This window comes from Kogia breviceps, chromosome 10 (genome assembly GCF_026419965.1).
Source record: "Kogia breviceps isolate mKogBre1 chromosome 10, mKogBre1 haplotype 1, whole genome shotgun sequence".
In the NCBI taxonomy this organism is placed as follows: domain Eukaryota; kingdom Metazoa; phylum Chordata; class Mammalia; order Artiodactyla; family Physeteridae; genus Kogia; species Kogia breviceps.
Window position 1 is genome coordinate 23,104,105 of NC_081319.1, and position 20,386 is coordinate 23,124,490.

The following is a 20,386-nucleotide window of genomic DNA, read 5'->3' on the forward strand; positions in this document are numbered from 1 at the left end:
GCCCAGCTGGTCTCAGGGCAGATTCTGGCCTGCTTCTGGGCAGGCTGGATCTGCAAGCTATGGGATTGTGGTTTTCTTACATCTGGTTTCTGCCCCCTGGTTGATGAAGTTTGTCTAGTGGCTAGAGTAGTCTTCCTGGAGAGCACGGTTGGGACCCAGGGTGTTCTGGGGCTTGTGTCTACACACTGGTGGGTGGAGCTGTGTCCTGGGCCCTCTGGTGGTCAGAGCCATGTCTAGAGGTGGCTGTGGGCTCAGGAGGTCTTAAGGCAGCCTGTCTGCTAATGGGAAGTGCTGTGTCCTCACCCAATTGATTCCTTGGCCTGACACACCCCAGCATTGGTGCCTACAGACTGTTGGGTTAGGGCAGGGCTAGGGCCTAGAGCCAATAAGCTAGATGGAGGATTACACAATGGCACTTGAGAGCACCAGTGTCCATGTGGTAGCAGGAGCTCCCAAGAATGGCTACCGCCAGAGTCTGCGTCCCCAGGGTGAGCTGAAGTTGACTCCTGCCTCGCCAGGAGACTCTCCAAGATCAGCAGGTAGGTTTGACCCAGGTTCTTATCAAATTACTGCTTCTGCCCTGGGTCCCGTGGCATGTGAGATTTTGTGTGTGGCATTTAAGAGTGGAGTCAATTTCCCCCCGCCCTCTGGGACTCCCCAAAGTAAGCCCCATTGGCCTCAAAAACAAATATTCTGGGGGCTTATCTTCCCAGTGCAGGACCCCCAGGCTGGGGAGCCTGACTTAGACCTATGATCTCTCACTCGTTTGCGAGAAACTCTGCAACTTAATTATTCTCTAGTTTGTGGGTCATCCACCTGGGGGTATGGGACTTGACTATATCATGAGTCAGCCTCTGCTGCCCATCTTGTTGTGGTTCCTTTTTATGTCTTTTGTTGTAGAAGGTCTTTTCTGGTAGGATCTTGTCTTTTTCATCAATGGTTGTTCTGTAAATGGTTGTGATTTTGGTGTGCCCATGAGAGGAGGTGAGCCCAAGGTCTTTCTACTCTGCCATCTTGGCTGATCTCTTATTTCTTCATATTTTTGGCTGCTGTCACATGACCCAGGCTTGACAAACCACAGCATTGCACTCGAACCTATATGAGGCTTTAAGATGTATATTCAAGAACTTTTATCAGAATGATTAAAATTATTAGAAAGGGAGGGTCATCTTTCATCCATTGGACTTGAAGCTGAGCAGATGTCAGCCTCGAGTAGTTGGCTTCTAAAGCAAACAGTGTTGGCTTGCTCATAGCCCTGAAGCTCTCACCATTTCCTTGTTCATAGACCCAGTGGCTTCTGGCTGCAAGCCACTATGTCTTTCTCCCTCAGGGCTTTTTCTGGCCATTGCAGCCAGTCCACTCAGCTGGCATGTTTATAGGATAGGCTTCAAGTGCCAGAGAGTTCATGTTCCCAGAGCAGCTTTCCACCAGTGACTGATGGAAGTTGGTAGATCAAAACCCCATCTCCCTCTCCCCTTGGTTGACAAATCTCTGAAGTGTGGACTTGAATTATCAGTGTCAAGCCATTATTTGTTATTTACCTTCATGTGGATATATACATGTGTGTATACACATATGTATACATATATGTATATGTGTTTGTATGAAAACACGTATACATGAATGGATATACATAAAATATTCATATAAACCCATGTACAGTTCATAATATTTTTATATTATTCATAATATTTTTATATTGTTTTATGTTGTTATATATCTCTGACTTAGGTGGGGGAGTATTTTTTTAGTACCTTTCCTGGCTCAGTCCTCGAACATTCTTCTAATGTGTTCAATAAAATCACCCAATATTTATATAATTCCAGAGCTAATATTCAGCCAATGTTTACCAGTACAGTCATATCATTTCTGTAACCAGCACTGATTTTACGGGTGTCCATTCTATTGACCATTGTACATGCCATAATCTCTTACAGGTGGGATTAACATCATGGTTGTCTGCTCACACCCGCCATCAAAACGATGTCCTCATCTCCCTGTCGCCCAGAATCTAATCCCACCTTCTCAGAGAACATTCCTGCTTCCTCCAGCCAAGGCTCAGAATAATGAAAGGAGGATGCTCACTTCCTAGAAAGGAAAGGTAAAGAATGGAACTCTTGACTTCGTATCCTGAAAGCAGGATAAGTTTTTAGAGATATTTGCATTTCCAAGATCTCTTATCTCTCCTCAATTCCAAACAGAGAGCCTTGGTCTCTCTTTGCCTTTGGATTTTGGCAGAACTAAAAACAAAATCTTTTTGGACTCTCTGCTCCCATTATGTTGTGTAAATACCTGAATTCATTGACTTCATTTATGAGGGTCAAGGAACAAGGAGATGGACCTCAGAAAGGAATGGGCGCATAGTAGTGTGTCTCTTGACAGAGAATTAGAAGGATGGTCAACTTCATGGATCAACAATTGGAATAGAGCGGGTGGAGGTCAGCAGACCCTGCCCCTGTTTTCTATCAGATAAATCTCCCAGAACTCAAGTCACACACACTAGTTTCCCTCAGCTGGAGGAATAAAGGTTTGAGTACCTTAATCTGATTTAGGAAAGTATATTTTTAATTTAAAATATTTGTTTTTCAAATAGTTAGGATATAAGTAAGTAGGGAAAATAGGAAATGGGTATTTCTTACCCACTTGAAAATTGGGATCAAAGAACCATACCTTCAATGGCCGTATAGAACAGGCTCATGAAAAGCGGAGACTATCTGCAGTGAGAACATGTTCCCTAGACCAAGGACTTGTTCATAAGAAATCCTAATGGGACCATGTGTGGGAAGGGTTACCTTGTATTTCCTGTATGAACAGGTGAGGTAAACTGTTCCACGGCTCCATGGGATGCCAAGATCAAGGTCTGCTGGTTCAAGATGATGTACAGCTTTCAAGGGCATGCACAGCTTTCTATAATCTGGGATTGAGTGCTTTTTGTTGTGTTTGCAGATGCCTCAACCAGTATTCTAATTTATTTGAGAGATTTTTCCACCTTATGAATAATGCCCCAAGGCTTTAAAAGAGAAAAACATGAACACTTTGACGCAAAGATTTATGGGTTTCAGTGCAAAACATTCCAGTGGGGAGATTTTAAAAATTAATTTGTTTGTGTTCAAGGCAGCACAAACATGGAGTATTTGAAGCATTGAAGAATTTTAAATATGAGGGAGTATGCTGAATGGGGAAGCTGTTCATTTGAAATAGTATATCAGAGTTTAGGACAGGTGGGGAAACTCAACTTTTCTTTTCAATGAAGAAACTGCTACAAAATTGAGTTTTGCTTGGCCCACACAGGAGCACTCAGAAGCCAAAGCAGCAGCCTTCAGCTCTGCTAAAGAGCTCTGAATATGCAATATTGCAGTCACTTCCGCACATTCAGTGCAAGCCACCATGTGTGTTTGTAAACAACTAAAAGACCCAGCTAATCTTGAGCAATACACAAATGAGCCATCTTTGAGAATACCAGTCGCCTGCTAATAACTTTCTAAAATTGCTCTCCAGCCCTAATTGAAACCATAAATCCTCATCACATTCAAAGCCCAACCACTGTATACCATTAGCTCAGTACAGTTCTTAATCTTCTTCTTGTGGGGCACTTTCGTGCTGTGTGCTGTATCCTTCCTCTTGTAGCAGTCACATTTATTTATTACAGTTCACACACCTTGCAGTATTCCTGCTGGAGAGCCATGTAACGTCTCTGTAAGCATGTCAATATGAGGGCCTGCTTACAGGAACACCTACCCCATTCCCACTGGAACAAGGTCAAAAAATGTCAGGGAAATATATTTTCGCTCATTTCATCCTAGATGCCTGTAGATAACACAGATCGAAAGAATATTTAAATTCTGTTTTGTTAAGACAGGCTACTTCTGCTATATAGTGGAGCAGGTAGGAGGTTATGGTTGCCTCTAGACAATTTGCCAGACAAGACAAATGGCTTTGCAGACGATCTGACAGCTTTATTCTTGTGGCTCTGGCAGGAAAATAGGCAAAAAAGATTGCAGAGGCGGCTGAGTGGAATACAACACAACAGTTCAGAAAAATATTAACTGGTTGTAAAATCAGTGGGAGGATGTAGTAAAGGAACTGGCATTTCAGTTTTATAAAATCACTTATTACAACATTTTTATAGACAAATCATGCTCCTTTTCTGTGCGGTATCTTTGGGTCTGTTGCCCGGAATAGACGGTAAAGAATCCTTCCACGAGGCACGGAATGTTTATGTGGAAGGAGAGAGAAGGAGCAGCTATGACTCATTTTATGGCTGAATTATGCTCCTGATTCCAAGAAAGACCCTCTGGCAGTTTAGGTCTGGTTTTATCGTAGGTGCTTTTACAGATCTTTTCTGGCCCCATTTATTTGCCTGCACAACACCTCCCGGGCCTTCTAGTGGACACTGGTAATTAATGTGGAATGCTCTCATACTTGTTTCGACACAAGTCCTTCTGGGGCCTTGAAAAGCTGAGACAGCAATGAATACGGCAAGTTTTCTGTTCCTTGAAGCAGAGGAGACAGACTCAATAAAGTATTTTCTGGGCTTCCCTGGTGGCGCAGTGGTTGAGAGTCTGCCTGCCGATGCAGGGGACGCGGGTTCGTGCCCCGGTCCGGGAAGATCCCACATGACGCGGAGCGGCTGGGCCCGTGAGCCGTGGCCGCTGAGCCTGCGCATCCGGAGCCTGTGCTCCGCGATGGGAGAGGCCACAGCAGGCAGAGGCTCGCGTATCGCAAAAAAAAAAGTATTTTCTGAGATGACAGCCCACCTTGTAGGGTCATCCTCAGTTCATCCCTTTTAACCAGTCTCACTCATTAAACATAGAAGAGAAATCGGCCTCTCAGCTCTCTTGTGGGAAGTAATAAGGACTTGGACATTCCCTAACAAAGCTCTTCTTTGGCATAAAAACTGAAGAACACAGACCTCGCACCCTTGGCAACAATACATCTTATAGTTTTAAGAAGTGTTAAATGTGTTTGTTCAAAGAGAAAAATCAGTAATGAAATACTTGGGAAAACACCGAGTGATACAGAGTTAAGTAGCTTTTCATCCTGCAGTACTTTCCAGGGCTTCTAATATCCTAACAAGCATTTCAGATCTTCAAGAAGGGAATACCTGCATTTCTGATATTTATTTTACCACAGGACTCTTTATTTTATGGAAACTTGCATGTGGCCAGTGTTCCTTAGAATACTCTAAGAAATAATGCACTTCTTTATCCAGAACTCTTTTACACAAGGAGAAATGACATTTCTTTAAGTGTCAAGCAGATTTAAATATTTGCCTTTCCAAAATCGTTTAGCCTTCCCCATTGTCCCCATTAATCATAGAGTAATGATCAATGCCTTTATTTATTTGTTTGCATTCAAGATCACAGATGATCTCATCTCATACTTTCTCCCTTTATGACCCATTACCTAGCTTTCCTTGACCCTCACACGCTAGTCAAATTTGTTCCTTGCTCTTCTGTATATACACTTTGTATCTCTCACCTCTATATTCTTGAACACAGTACTTCCTCTTTGTGGAACAAACAGCTTGTGGAACAAGCTGTTCTTACTTCTACCTATTTGGGACCTAGACAGTTTTCCAGAATCATGCCAAATGCCACCTTCCATGAATCCCTCTTCAGTTTTGCAGTTGGGACTCAGTCTTTCCTGCTTTACTGTTTCTACTCTATTTGGTGTGGACATCTGCTATAACTTACCTCAGCCTTCCAGTGTGCTGGTTGTTTGCTGATTTCTATGAGTTCTTCTGCTTGCATATGAGTTCCTTGAGGGCAGGGACTACGTCTTGTTCATCTTTGGGCACAGAACCTGTTACACTGTCAAAACAGAACCTAGGTCAAGCTAAATTGAGATATGTAACCCCTGGATCCCATTTTTACTTGGCTTTCTCTCTTCAGCTTCCCTGCAGTGTCTTTGAAATGACCAGGCCATAGGACGATGGCAGCTTCCACCTTAGAGCTGGCCTAAGGCCACCCTCCCAGGTCTGAGTATACTGTGCTTTGCTCCAATGTTACACTGTCCGTTTCATAACTCCACGGTTGACAGGGTACTTCTGACTGGAAGACAAGTTTCTTGGGGCCTTTCTAGTTTACCTGTAGAATTGCTCTAGACTTACCCCCATAAGGCTGAGCCTGCAGCTTTGGGGGAGGCAGTTGAACTTACAGGAAGTCTAATGTACCCTCTATCTCAGGTCTAGCAGTCACACATGTGCACAGACGTGTCCCTGATGAAGATGCTATCGCCAAGTTCTTCCTTCACTCAGGCTTTGAAGTCCCTTCCCAGAGTCCTCATGATGGCACTCTTTTCAGATTGTTTTGTTCCCTGAGGCTTCTTCCCTGAGTACTGACTTAGCTCTATGCTCTGCACATTGAGAGACACTGACCAGCCTCACGTTTAGTTTCTTTGTCCAGTTTCAGCTCTGCAAACCCCAGCCTAGGTCAGAGGCCAGCACCTTCCCACTTTATCAGAACACACCTGCAGTTACGTTGCATGGTTCCAAGAAGCAATATAGTACAGATTTAAGAGTAAAGGTGAGCTCTGGATTCCACGTAGCTGGGTTCATTACCCTGGTTTCAACACTAAATATCTGTGAATTGGGGCAAATTAACCTTTGTGACCTCAGTTTACTTAGCTATAAAATAAGATGATGGTGGTTCCTATTGCACGGGCGTTTTATGAGAATTGAAGGAAATGACACATGTGAAGCACCTGGCACAATGCCTGGCGTGTCGTAAGTGCCCCCAAAAGGTAGGTTTTGTTACTGTTTTAGAATCCAGTGGAAAGAATAACTTAAAGCCTGGGGAGGCCCTGGGCAACATGTTTCATAGCGCCACTGTCCTTACCTGTAAAGTGGGTGTGTTCATCATCTACTGATGTGCAACAGGGCATCACAAACTTAGTGGCTTCAAACTACACACATTTGTCATCTCATAGTTTCTCTGGTTCGAGAGTCCAAGCACAGCTTAGCTGGATCTTCTGCCAGGCTGCAGTCAAGATGTCGGCCCCAGCTGGGCTCTCACCTGGAGGCTCCATGGGGCGAGTTCACTCCCAGGCTCCCTCAGGCTGTTGGTGGATCTCCTTTCCCATGGCTGTGGGACTTGTGGCATTTACTTTTCTTCAAAACCACTTTCTTCAAAGTAGAGACAAAGAGACCGAGAGACTCCAACAAGATTGCTCTGCAGTGTGATCAGCACATCCCATCCCCTTCGCCATGTAACATTGGTTAGAAGCCAGTCAAAGGTCCCGCCCATCCTTGAGGGGAAGAGATCACACATATGTATAAATATGGCGGCCATCTTACTGCCTGTCCTCCACGAGGGGGATGATAGCAACAGAAATGGTCTCATGGGTTTTTGTGAGGCTTCGACAAATTAACACACATAAAGTACCTGGCACTTAGTAAGTGTTCAGTAAGGGTTTTCCGTTTCTAATCAGGCCTGTGAGTGGAAGGGGAAGCTGAGTTGGAATGAATGAATGAATGACTAATGGGGCTAAATGCAGTATTTATAACTGGGTAGATTGCTCCCAAGCAAGCTCTTTGCACAGCTGATTTCCCCAGTGGTTGCAGATCAGCAGCTGTGAGCTCTGCTGTGGGTGGTGGTGAATGTCAACTGTAGGTGGGTATTATGCCTTAGTCGTGTGTAACTAATTTAAAGCCCAGTGTGTTTTCAGGTAAGTGTCTGTAATTGACATTTTTGCTAACTGTGAGAATGACTTGTTTGCCATCTTCCCTCACAACTCTTAAGAGAGTTGAGTCAGGAACTGAGGAGTGGGCTTGAATGAATTGGCTTCCTCCTGTGTGAGGTACCGAGATATTGGTTTGGTGCCACAGGTTGGCTTGTAGGCAAAGTTCAGACCATCATAGAGCTAGGAATCAGCTCAGAAATACTGTGGCCAAGTACAGGCTCCCTGGCCCACAGACAAAGAGTACAAAGAATGAATTTCCTCATTTCAACTTGAGGCCTTTTCTGTGCCAGGCTTTGTGCTAGATGCTCGGGGAACAAAGGGAAAGAAACTTAGACAAAAATCATGCTTGTGGAATTTTTACCGCACGGCCCCCAAATTCTTTGACATGCCTTCCACTGAGGGGGAGGGGCAATTTGTGTCTCCTCTCCTCGATCTGGGCTCTGTGACTGTTGACAAGTAGCCTACAGCAGAAATGATGCTGCACCAGTTTCTAGTCTCAGACCTTAAGAAATTTGCAGCCTTCACTCCTTATCTCTTGGGATGTTTCCTCTTGAAACCCAGTCACCATGCCACCACAGAGAGGTCCAGTGCAGACAAAATTATAGCCAGCGTCACCTGCCAGCCATGCGAGAGAGCCAGCTCAGAAGTGTATCCTCCAGCACCAGTAGAGCTGACGCCACATGGAACAGGGGTGAGCTGTCCCCATCAGCTCTTACCCAAATTATCACTGTTGTTTTGAGTCACCAAATTTGGGGGTGGCTTGTTATACAGCAACAAATCGCTGGGACGATGCCCTTACAATGTCTGGAAGAGGAGACAGACACTAACCAAAGACTAAAGCTGGCAACTTATATCTATATGATGAGATTGTTGCTCTGTAGGATAAGAACATCTGTGGGGGCATCAAACTAGGAGCCTCTGGCTTAGGTTCTGCAACCAGGGAGAGTTTCCCTGAAGTGATGCTTGAGCTGAGATTGAAAGAAGCTAATTAAATGAAGGTGGGGCAAGAAAGAGCTTTGCCAGGGCCTCCTGGTGTGCAAGAGCATGAGATATTTGAAGAAGGGAGGAGGTCATTGTGTCTTGAGGGGAGACATGGGGTTTTGGGGAGTGATGCAAGGAGCTGCAGACAGGGTAGGCAGCATCCAGGTGTTGGAGTGGGCCTGTCCCCACGCCAGGCAATGCTCTGAGTTCTCACGGGAGAATAGGATGAGACTGTGGGACTCTCAGGCCTGTGTTGGATGAGTGGGGGAGAAAGTGGGGAAACTCGACAGGGAATTTGGTGTAACCTGCCCGTCTTACCTACAGATGCAACCCACAGTGAGTGACTGCACTGCTGGCACGGGGTGGGGGTCTTGATTCAGTAGGGAATTAATTGTTTCCTGGCAAAAGAAAGGCTGGAAGACTTTTCTTAAGAGTTCTGACTCCTTTTCCAGGCTGCTTTTCTCAGCTGACCTAATTCGGTAGCAGTGTCTACAGGAGTTTTTAATAGATCCACAGGGGCTGGTGTTTCACAGACTGCTCTCTATTTTTACATCTTTACAGGGAAGACAGTATTCCTTACAGCTAAGCATACTTGCTGGAAGTTTGGCCTGCTTTCTCTCCTCTTGCCTCTGTGTAGACAAGAAAACATAGAGCAGAGGCCTTGACATGTATTTCATCCATGTGTGTGAGGATAGTTACTTCCACTCCGTTCTACCCTCCAACTTTTCTAATTGTCCCTTATCTTTCAGGCAGCATGTCCTGCCTTATCCCTCAGATTCACCCCTTCCTTCCTTCCCACACCCACAGCATGTCCACATCCCTTCAAACCTCAGTCTCAGCTTCAGGTAAACGGCAAGTATTTTTTGTGAACCAGACACTAGGCACTGGGGATTCAGGAGTGAAGACTAATGTAATCTGACCAGAGCAGTGGTTCTCAACCCTAGCAGCATGTTAGAATCACTGGAGGGGTGGAGGTGGGGAGCATTAAAATATGTCAGTGCCTTGTACCTATGCCCAGAGAGTCTGATTTAATTGGTTCTTCACTGTTGGAGGGAGAGTTTACAAATAAGGCAGAGGAGTAAGCTAGAATGATCCACGTAGTAATCAATCCGACTCAGAGACATTGGTATGAACTTATGTTTGGTTTAGTACAAAGATAGTTTCATCCAGATAGATAGATAGACAGATGGATGCATATATATTCACATATATATAGCCTTGCTATGTCAGCTAAGAGGACCTAGAAGCAATGATACCCCAGTAACAGTGAGTACACCTAGACCCAGATCTTGGTGTCTAATACCATTCTCCAGTAAAAGGAACCAGAAATCCTTAGAGAAATGGCTGATTTTAGGGCTGGGGCAGGAAATATACAAGATGATCCTGGAGTATCTTGTACTGCCAGAAAGTATGGAAGTACACAAAAATAAAACACCCTAAAACCCCACAATGATGAGGGTATGTCAAAGCGGCACTGAAAGAGCTCCCAGGGGCCAAAGGCAAGACAGTTTGAGCAAGAAAAGAAATAAAGTAGTACTGGATGATAACCCACAATATAAAGTAAATATCCATAAGTCCCTACTGGCATACGTAAATGACAGAATAAAATAAATGGGGAGAAGAGATTAATGAGAGAACTCTCCCATGCAGAAGAATTCCAAATAATTTATGGTCGTGCTCTCCCCTCAGTAAGGTGGAGCATACCTCCCCATTCCTTAAGTATGGACTGTGCATAGTGACTTCTTTCCAAAGAGTATTTGCAATGTGGACAGGGAGGAAAAGAGTAACTTTACAGTGAAGAAACCTGACAAGTATTACCTCAGCCAGCCAGGTGATCAAGGCTAACATCAATAATGATAAGTCTTACTGAGTATATACCGTTGACATGATATGATGCAAATGGCACTTTACCTCTGTGATCTTCCTAAAAACCATAACTTCAGACTAATCATGAGGAAAAATCAGACAAATACCAATTGAATGACAGTTTATAAGATACCTTACCAGTACTCCTTGAAACTGTCACTGTCATAAAAAAAAGGGAAGTCTGTCCGACAAACTGTCTCAACCAAGAGGAGCCTAAGGAGACATGACATACCATGTAAAGTGACATCCTTCTTGAAGTAACACGTTTCTCTAATAAAATTGAGAAGGATTTGGTTGAAGCAAAAAAGAAGTCTATTGAAATCAATTATGATTAAATGATCTCTAAGAAGACCACTGTTAATGTTTTGATAGTCCTTATTTTCTACCATAAAACTGGGATCATGTATCACCTACAATTTTGAAACCTATTATTCATGAATGGTCTGTTACGAACTTTTTCCCATTCCATAAATAATCTTCTTAAAGCATAAAATGAGAACTTTAATAGCTGGATGATGTTTAATTGCTAAATTTGCTCAAGAATATAGGGAAGGAGGGGGAAAGGCAGGATAAAGGGTAGGGAAGAATTGGAGCAGTTGTAGGTGGTAGCAGTGGCTATAGCATTAGATATCAGGGGTTGTGGACTTGGTGGTGTGGTGGGAGTTGAGCAGGCGGAGAGAAAACTAGTTCTTCTGGCTCCTCTCAATCTACTTTTCTGCAGACAAAAGGACCGAGAGAGATCATTTCAATGTTTCTCCTCTTCCACTGCAAATCAGGAGGAAGGATGTTTACCAGCAAGTTGAACAGCATCTTCAGTGCCGTATTATTTCTTTCTCATTAGATAGATATTCCAAGGCTCAGAAATTAATTGGGAGGTATTGAATAGCTCGGTTACGTCTTTGTAGAACTCCAGCTTTTTCAGTTCAAAGCCACTTTCTGGCCCATTTGTAAAATGGCAGAGTGTTTCTAGGGAAGAACTAATGGAGAGAATGCTGGTTTCCCTGCCTCTCCTCAATGTATATTAAAACACAGAGTGATGGGCAAGATATGGCAGTTGACCCCATGTTGCAAATCTTCCATCAGTTTCTACCCTCCCTCCCCCAAAATCAAGTTCCACAGTCCCCAGGCATACTCTCTCCACAGAACAAATTTTACTTGAGATATACTAAGTAATCTTGCATAGGTTTGTAGTTAGGGCAATGCTTATATTTCTTCCTCAACCAATTATCTGGAAGCAGAAAAAGAAAGGCTTTACAAAAACCAGTTGCTGGGGCCCAAATTCTGTGATATCCCTTTCGGACATTTGGAAGGAAAATTGAAGGGAAAACTTTATGTGAGTGGGTTGCTGTGAGTGGAGACTTATTTTTGGCTGGCATAACAAGGACATTTAGGAAACAACGAGTGTTTACATGTGGAGTGAGCAAGGCAGTCACGAAAGTGTGGGACCAGTGTGGATCTGGGGTTTTGAATAGCATGTGGGTGACTGCTGACATTTGAGAACTTTTATCTGGGGTGGATTACAGACATAGCAATTATACAAGTAGGCATTTTAATTGGCATTTAGTAATGCCAAGTCAACAACTGATTCAATTTGGTGAAAAAAATAATCCATGAGTTGATCCGTCCTTTTGAGAAAGATACCATAAGATCCTGTTGAGAAGTATTTCTGGGTGTTAGGGAATGTATGTGACCACTGGAAACCAACCTTTTTGAAATGCTAGAACTTCAAAATTATGTCGTTTTTTGCTGTAGAGAAAATTTCAGAATCCAATGAGTCCATCTTAAATTCCATCCCAGGAAGGTTAGTTGGAAAAATAATTTAAGCCTTTTCTTAAAAGTTATTTTAACTCTTGAGAGATTGAAGAAGGACGAATCAGAAGGTTTAGATTCAAATCGTCACTTTGTTACTACCTTGCTATGAGACAACAGCAAAATACAGCATTGCAGACAATTGTCTGTCAGTGTGGTAAGTGCCGGTGGTGTAGGAACAGAAATTTGGTGTTCAAATCCTTGCTCCCCCCGCTCCTTAGCTATGTGACCACAAACAAGTCAGAGAACTTTTCTGAACTGCAATTTTCTCTTCTATAAAGTGAGAATACTCACAGTAAGTACAAGCCTTAACAACCTCTACCATGTTATCATAAAGCCAGATGTAGATAATATAGTTAGAGTATGAAATGCTGGCACTGACCCCAAACTGGTGTTGCTCTTTGGCTCTAGTTCTGATCCAGGAAGATTTGAGAACTCAGAAATGCATCATTTAATAACGAGTTGCTTTTTGTTGTTGTTGTTGTTATTCACACGAAGCCAAACTAACTCTGTCCCTAGAGTAAAAGGAAACACTTTGTCTGTAGGCATTGTCCCATGTCGGAGGAGGTCACGCTGAGGACGTGACCACCAGTTGATCTGTGAACTGGACCTGGGCAGACTGAGGCTCCTCACGCCCTCCTCTATCCTTGGAATGTCTCTTCTCCCTGTTTCTCCCACAGTGGGAAATGTTCCAAGGACATAGCCTTGAGAGAGTAAGGTGTTGTTGAAACCATCTGGACTGTGTATGTGACTGAATCTAGTTAAGATTTCTATATACACTTTTAAGATTTGGTTTGGTGGGTGGGTACAGAGATCTACTTCTCTTGTGCTCACTCAAGGCAAGCCTCACAAGTAAGTTCCCTTGCTTGTTAAAACCTGCCACCTACCAACCTGGAGTGGTCCGCCTCTTTCTTTGGTCTCTCCTTGCCCTCTGTGTGTGTGGGGTGTGCGGGCAGTCTGCCAACCGACACCCCACCAGAGCACCAAGGAAGTGTTCAGAAAGGTAAAGCGTTTCCAGTGAAGGCTTAACTAGGCCAGGCACTCTGTTTAAGTAGGAGAGGTCGTTTGTGGCTACATCAGGAAGGTCTTAGATTCCAAGGTAGTGCAGTGAATAATGCCTAGGCCAGTATTCTGGTTGGCCTAAGGGCTAGGGAGGGGGAATCTTCCCTGTAACACTCTGTCCATGAGTGACCCTGAGGTCCTTACCAAGAAGGCAGCATCCACTGGGCCAGACCCCACAGCCCTGACATGAGGAGAAGGCCAAGGGTTCCCACAACCAGGACTCCCAGGACACGGGTTCTAGGACCCCCCGCCCCCATTTTGGATTGCCACTTAAATCTTTTAAATTTATACACTCTTGCCTTATATTTCCCACCACTAAAGTATAAGCTCTTTGAAGACAGGCATGTGACTTGTTCATTAGCAAGAAAGCATGTGACAAACGAGGATAAAATATTTGATTTGGAGTTGGAAAAACAAGGTGCAAATCTCATCTCCAAGCAATGAATTTCTCCAAACTCATTATCTGTATGACTTTAGGCAGGAAGCTCTTAAACCCCCCTGAGCCTTATTTTCTGCTTCTGGATAATGGGAATTATTGTAGTCTCCAACAGGATAATTCACTTTTGTTCAAATCCACTTAGTATTTGCACTATACGCTGTGACTCGATGCTTTATATGTATTCACTCCCGAAGACTCAGTGAGGTGCAGTATTATTCCATTCTGCAGGTACAATCATTTGCCATTTTACAGAAACACTGGAAAACCCTGGGGCTCAGCCCTTGGTAGTTCTCAGCCCTTTTGTCATCTGCCCTTATGGCTTTAAACACAATCTAGATGCTAAGGACTTCCAACTTAATATATCAAGCCCAAACCACTCCCCTGAACCTGGGACCCACTGCCCACTCAGTATCTAATAGGCATCTGAATATGGCCTAAGGTGAGCCCCTGATATTCCCCCTAAAAGTTCTCTTTTCCAGTTATACCTTCTCAGTAAGTAACGCTGTTCTTTGAACTGCTCAGGCCAAAACCCTTGGAGTCATCCTTGAATCTTGAGTCTGACCTCCCACATTCAGTCCATCAAAAACTCGTGTCAGCCCTACCTCTAGACCCCTCTTGTATGGGCTTCTACCACCACCCCCTAGACCAAGCCACCATCATCTCTTATCTGGATTTATTGCAAGAACCTCCTGACTGGTCTCCCTACCTCTGACCTTGACCCATGATGGTCTATTCTCCACACGTCATCCAGGGGGATGCTGCTGGAAGGTGATTAGAAGACGTGCCCCCCGCTCTCTGCACCCTCTGATGGCTGCCCATCTCATCAGAGTAAACTCCGAGTCCTCATGTGACATGAGGACCGACATGACTGCTGCCTCCCCCTGACCCCTCAGGCTCCATCTCCTACCAGCCTTGAACCTCCTTGGCCCTTCGCCAGCCTTCTTGCAGCCTCGTGGTCTCTCCAGCACACCGGTCACATTTCCTCCTCAGAACTTCGTGCTCACGGATTCCCCCTGCCTGAAGTTCTCTGCTCCTGGGTAACCGCGTGGCTCCTTCCCTCACTTCCTTCAGGCTCGTCTCATGCTTTCTTGGCAAGGCCTGTCCTGGCCCCACTTTCTAGAACACCAGCCCTAAAGCACCCTGCTCCACTTCCAACCCCCTTCCCTGATTGACCTTTCCCCTAACATGTATCATTGCCTAAAATATTACCTATTTCCTTTGTTTAGAGTCTGTCTCTCCCTCTAGGATGAGAGCTCCACAAGAGTGAATGTGTCCCCAGTGTCCAGAACTGTCCATGACCCTTAGTAGGAGCCCAATACATATTTTTGGAATCAGTGAATAAGGAAACCAAACCTCATGGAGATCAAGACATCGTCCACACTCAAAAAGGTCTAAACAGGCAGTCTGAGGCTTAAGTTCTCTCAGAGATGGGGAAAGGCAGGATTCAGGCCCTTCTGGTTTTGGTCTACTCATTTCTGAAAGCCCCTGAAGTGCTATTCTTGCCAAAAAAGTGTTTTTAGAACTCTCAGCAAGGGTGCCCCTGTGAGAAAGACCCGCTGGGGTGCTTGGCGCATAGCAAGCTGACACTAACTCCTGGAGTTCCAAATTCATAGCCCTTGACGTGGCCTGTCAGCTTCCACTGCCTTCAATTCTAAATTTGTATGATCTTAGCATAATTAGCCCAGTTTTTGTCATTCCACAACTGCTAAGTATTCAGTGGCTGTGGTGTGTTATGGCTCCTCGTGGATGCAGATGACATATCATGAAATATTTATTAAAAAAACAAGTGCAGGCTTTCTTAATTATTACCACTGACTGCTTTCCCCTCCAAGTCCAGGAGAGGTGAGTCTGTGTTTGGCAGAACTGCTTGAATATGATAATTTCCTTTTGATCTTTCATTTTCCTCCTATGCATTAGGGTGCATTTTATGGCTTCTTTGAAAAGCTCCACTCAGCTTCACTGGCTGCTTGTTTATTTTCCCCAATCTGCAGTGCCTTTTGTTTTATCATTTACATTTCTTAGGCTGTTTCAGATGAGTAAATACTGCCCCAGCTGCTCTAGCTTAAAAAAACTATTATTGCTTGTTAACTCTCTGTGCTAGAATTAGCTGGAAAGTACGCACTAGGATCGTTTCCTGCTTTTGTGTATTAATATTTTAAAAAATCACTTTTTTTCTCTGGGATCCCTGAAGTTTATTCTTCAGAGTGGAGAGAGAGATCTTTGGACACAAGTCCATGACTTCAGGTCATTGTTACAGAGGACCCCTTTGTCACTTAAAGGAATTGCTAGTTCTTGGGTGGGCAAGTCAAGTTAGAAAGTGAATGTGCTTCAGCTTTTCACAGGCCCCCTGGAGCTTGTAGGAGGAGAACAGAGCCCTTGAAGCCACTTGGTTTACCTCTTCTTTTCATCCTGGGCCCAGACATCCCTTCTATCTCGGCCCTGTTTCTTTCCCTTTTTTCTCTTGTCCCACAGCTCCCTTCTCAAGTGAATATGAGAAACTCATTTAATGAATTTTCACGTGTGACAGAGCCCAGGGTGCCTCACCTCCACAAAATGGCACCAGAGGATGGAAAGCCTGTTCCGCATGAGAATCATTAGCACATTACTAGGCAGCCACATTAAAGCATCCCTCAAGTTTCCTTTGCCCTTTCTCCACTGTCGTAAGCCTGCCTCCTTTTTGGAGAAGCCAAGGAAATTGGAATGGATAGAAACTGTGGCATGAAGATCTCAAAATATTCATTTATACTCACCTAATGAGGGAAATAAAAGCTAGCCCATTTCATAGATGGAAAAGCTGAAGAATGGAAAAGGCAAGCTCTAAAAATTCAAGTGGAAACTGAGGGTAACTAGAGGGTGTATTTAATACATACCAAAGAATACATGTAATGCAGAAAGACATACAATACAATAACAAAATGACTAGACCAGTACTCATACCATTGAGTTCACCTGTAGATAGCCCCAGAGCTAACTACTACCCTAAATTTTGTGTTTATTATTCCTCTGCTTTTTACCAAATAGTATTAGTACCTTTGTATGTATTTCTAAGCAATATATTATTTCATTTTTATTTTCAAGCCCTGTAAATGGTCACACTTTGTAAGTAGTTCTGTGACTTAACTTTTCTCACTAACATAACACAACCCCGTCATAACCAATACATGTTGTCCAAAAATAGTCAAGCACATAAAATGCAGGGTCACATTCCTTGCAGATTAATGAAGTGATGAGTGCAAACCTGAAAAGCTCATCGGCTAGAGTTCTGGAAGTCCAGACCCACAGTTCGAATCCACCCTGGTCCTGACTGCTCCTGGTGACAGTTGCCTGCTCCTCCTCTTCAGTATCAGTGGGGACAATTCTGCAGTCTTCATCGCCACTGGGAAGAGAACCGGTTGGCCAGCACTGGACTGTTTTCAGGTCACTGAGATTTGTTTTTTTGGCTGCTGGTTTTCACTATCCTCATCAATAAAGCCTCTTTCCATTCAAAATGACTTTTTTCAGATTTTTGCCTTCTCTGTCTCTTGCTCAGCCTCACTAGGGATTTGTTGACTTTATCAGTCTTCTCAAAGAACTGACTTTGGCTGAACAAATGATCTTTATTTAAACGTTCTGTTTTTATTTCATTTAAAAATGCCTCCTACTTTCCTTAAATCCGTGTGGTTGTTGTTTTCTAAATCCTTTAACTAGTTGCTTGGTTCATTCATTTTCAGTCTCTTCTCTTTATTATGTAAGCATCTAGAGCTACACATTTTCTTGAAGTACTAGTTTTGGTGCATTTTGCGAGTCTTGATTTGTGGTTATATCGGTCAGGATAGTCTAGATATGTTGCAGTAATAAACAGCTCCTAACAATAAAGGTTGTTTTTAACAAGTTCCCAGTTTATGCTGATGATGCTGGTTCGTGGACCGCACTTTAAGTAGCACTGATTTAAATTCAGTCTTTTCTCCTTACTAAATGGAAACTGAAGCTAGTAATAGCTATGACATAAACTAGGTATCTTATGCTGTGAAATAGATAAGTATCCTCTATTTAAAAAAATTTTTATTGGAGTATAGTTGATTTACAGTGTTGTATTAGTTTCGGGTGTACAGCAAAGTGAGTCAGTTACACGTATAGTATCCTCTATTCTTGAATTCACTTATTCCTTTTTAATTGTCTCTTCAGACATTCTCTTGGGGCTTCTCTTGACGGTGTCATTTCTTCTTTCCAGGTAGGAAGATTAAGAGACAGAAAGAGATTTCTCCCCAAGGCAGTAGCAGGTATTTGGACCTGGATACTGGCCTCACATGGCCTTATTCAGAGGTCTGGACCACACGTGAAGGCAATTCAGAGAGCTCAGGGGTATGCCATTCTAGTATGCCCTCATCACTTTCCCTGACCTACTTCCCACCTTGAAAGGCCACAACAAATTGAAATTCTATTGTATAGGCTAACTCTCACAATAGCTACCATGCCTCCATCCCACTTAAATGAGTTTCCTTCCACAGACGTCAACATTGGGGTATCTTACAATCCTACTTCACCCACTGATTGGATCTGAGGTGGGCACCTGCCTCAAAGGCAGCCCAGTTGAAAGTGCCATGCAACACGAATAATGAGGATTAAATGGACTACTCAGATTCTCATCCCCCGAGGCCAGATGTATTGTAGTTCTTGTTCTTCCCGTGACACCAGCTTATAAGGCTTTTCGTGTTCACGAGGTTGAAATCTCTATTGCAGCAGGAGAGTTAAGAGGAAAACTAATGTTTTCCAAACCTATGCTCAAAGGGACATAATGCTTGATTGTTCAAAAGGCAGAGGCATCCAAGGGTAAGAAGTAGGAGAGGTCTGCCCCTGGGAAGAGATGAGTATTCTTAAAGGGCCTGCAGGGTGATCATAAAGAAGCAAAAATGTGGATTTTATTATTGTTTTCACAGTGTTTATGGACAAGGCACCCTCTTATTACCTGTCTTGGGACTGTACTCACACCAGCCACATTGGTACGCCATTGTCAGGCTTCTCGGGGTTGAGGGTGCGGTTGATGAGCAAGAGCTGGGCTCCTCTCCCTTGGCATGATAAGGGAACGACCATCATCTCCCACACAGCTCACAGGAGGCAGACCTATAATAAAGGCGGCATGTGTGTGTCTACAGAGTGAGCACTATATGCTGTGGCCCTGGGAGCTGAAATCCAAAAGGGAGTGGATGCCATGAGTGTCTCTGAATGAATTATAGGCGTTGAGTCAAGGAACATCCTAGCTGCCACCCACAATGCGTATGCACATCAGAGACTCTTTCCCAAGTTTACTGGACTTCCATAGATTCCAGGGCACTTATTCATCCATTTCTCCAAAAAGATTAAGATTTTCTACCAATATGGTGGTGAGACATGGGGGAAAGTGATACTAGATTTTATTTTACTTAGAAAAAGTAAGGAATTTGATGTTTCTTGTGTCTGTGTGTCAAGAGGCAAAGTCTCATCTACTAATCTGTTTTGCTTATTTCCATATTTATTTTTATAATAACCCCCATGGCTCGAGGAAAGCTGAGTGATCCTTTACTCCTTGAAGCTAAGAGGGGCAAACTGACTCAGAAACATATTTCAAAATGTCTCCCTCAAACAGCTGTTTGCTGTCTCACGTCAAAGGGGGAATTACCCAATTTCACATGGAAGTTAGTGCCTCAGAAAATGAATTACCAGCTCCAATTCTTTCTTTCTAATGGTATCTGGCAGGCTCCCTTTCCTGTGAGACATTCTGGGCAATACAGAGCGTGAACCTGAGCCAATGAAAGGACAGGTGGGTTCTCAGGAGAAGGGAGGAAAATAGGGAAAGCGAAAATTATATTTCCACAAACATAGAGTATCTTTTTCTTTCCTTCCTGCTGAGCAAATGGCTTATTTGGAATATCATGCATTTCCCCGTAACCTGTCAGAATCTTCTGGACAGCAAACCACATACCTCCTGCAGTGAGACTTACATCTCTTGATAGTTGCCAGCCTAACCTGTGTCCCCGAAAATAGCATCAATGCCTCCTTGAACTTGAAGTCATCATCAGGTGACTGCAGGGCTCCCAGAATTCTTTAACAGTAGGCTTCCAGAAGCTCCTGTTTGCCTATACTTGGTAGATGGATTTTTCTTCCAAAACAGGAGAGAAGTCACAGAGTGTGGATGTTATGATCCCTGATTAAGAGTCCATTCAGGGCTCTAGTGAGAAAGATCTCAGTTCTCACTTTGATAAACAAATGCTCTTCCTCATCCAGAGAATTAAGGTTTGGCCATAGCAACTGTATCAATTCAGGCAGTCTCTTAAATAAGGCTGAGAAGTAGTCTATTTTCTGAGTGCACTCATCTTAGGGCATCTTTCTCTGGTCCCAGTCCCCCCTGTTTTCTTGGAGCAAAAAAAGGACCCACTCTCTCCACGCTGGCCTTAACTTTTTTTGACACTCTTCCTTCTCTGAAAGCTACATTGAAATTAGCCTAGATTGACTTACTCAATGCTAGGACAAATTTAAGATTAGGCATTAATGGCTGCCTTATTTATTTATTGCTACTTAAAATCAACCCAA

At 43.7% G+C, this 20,386-nt stretch overlaps 1 protein-coding gene across 2 annotated transcripts in view; it reads left to right on the forward strand.

Annotated features, from left to right (window-relative positions):
* Positions 1–20,386, forward strand: part of SUCLG2 (succinate-CoA ligase GDP-forming subunit beta) — a 621,393-nt gene that overhangs the window by 348,467 nt on the left and 252,540 nt on the right. For both annotated transcript variants that reach the window (XR_010842511.1, XM_067043690.1), the window contains exon 12: positions 1,938–2,101. Coding sequence is in view for 1 of the 2 variants with exons in the window: in XM_067043690.1 (XP_066899791.1) it covers positions 1,938–2,092 (155 nt within the window). In the remaining variant the exon portion in view is untranslated. The remainder of the gene's footprint in view (positions 1–1,937; positions 2,102–20,386) is intronic.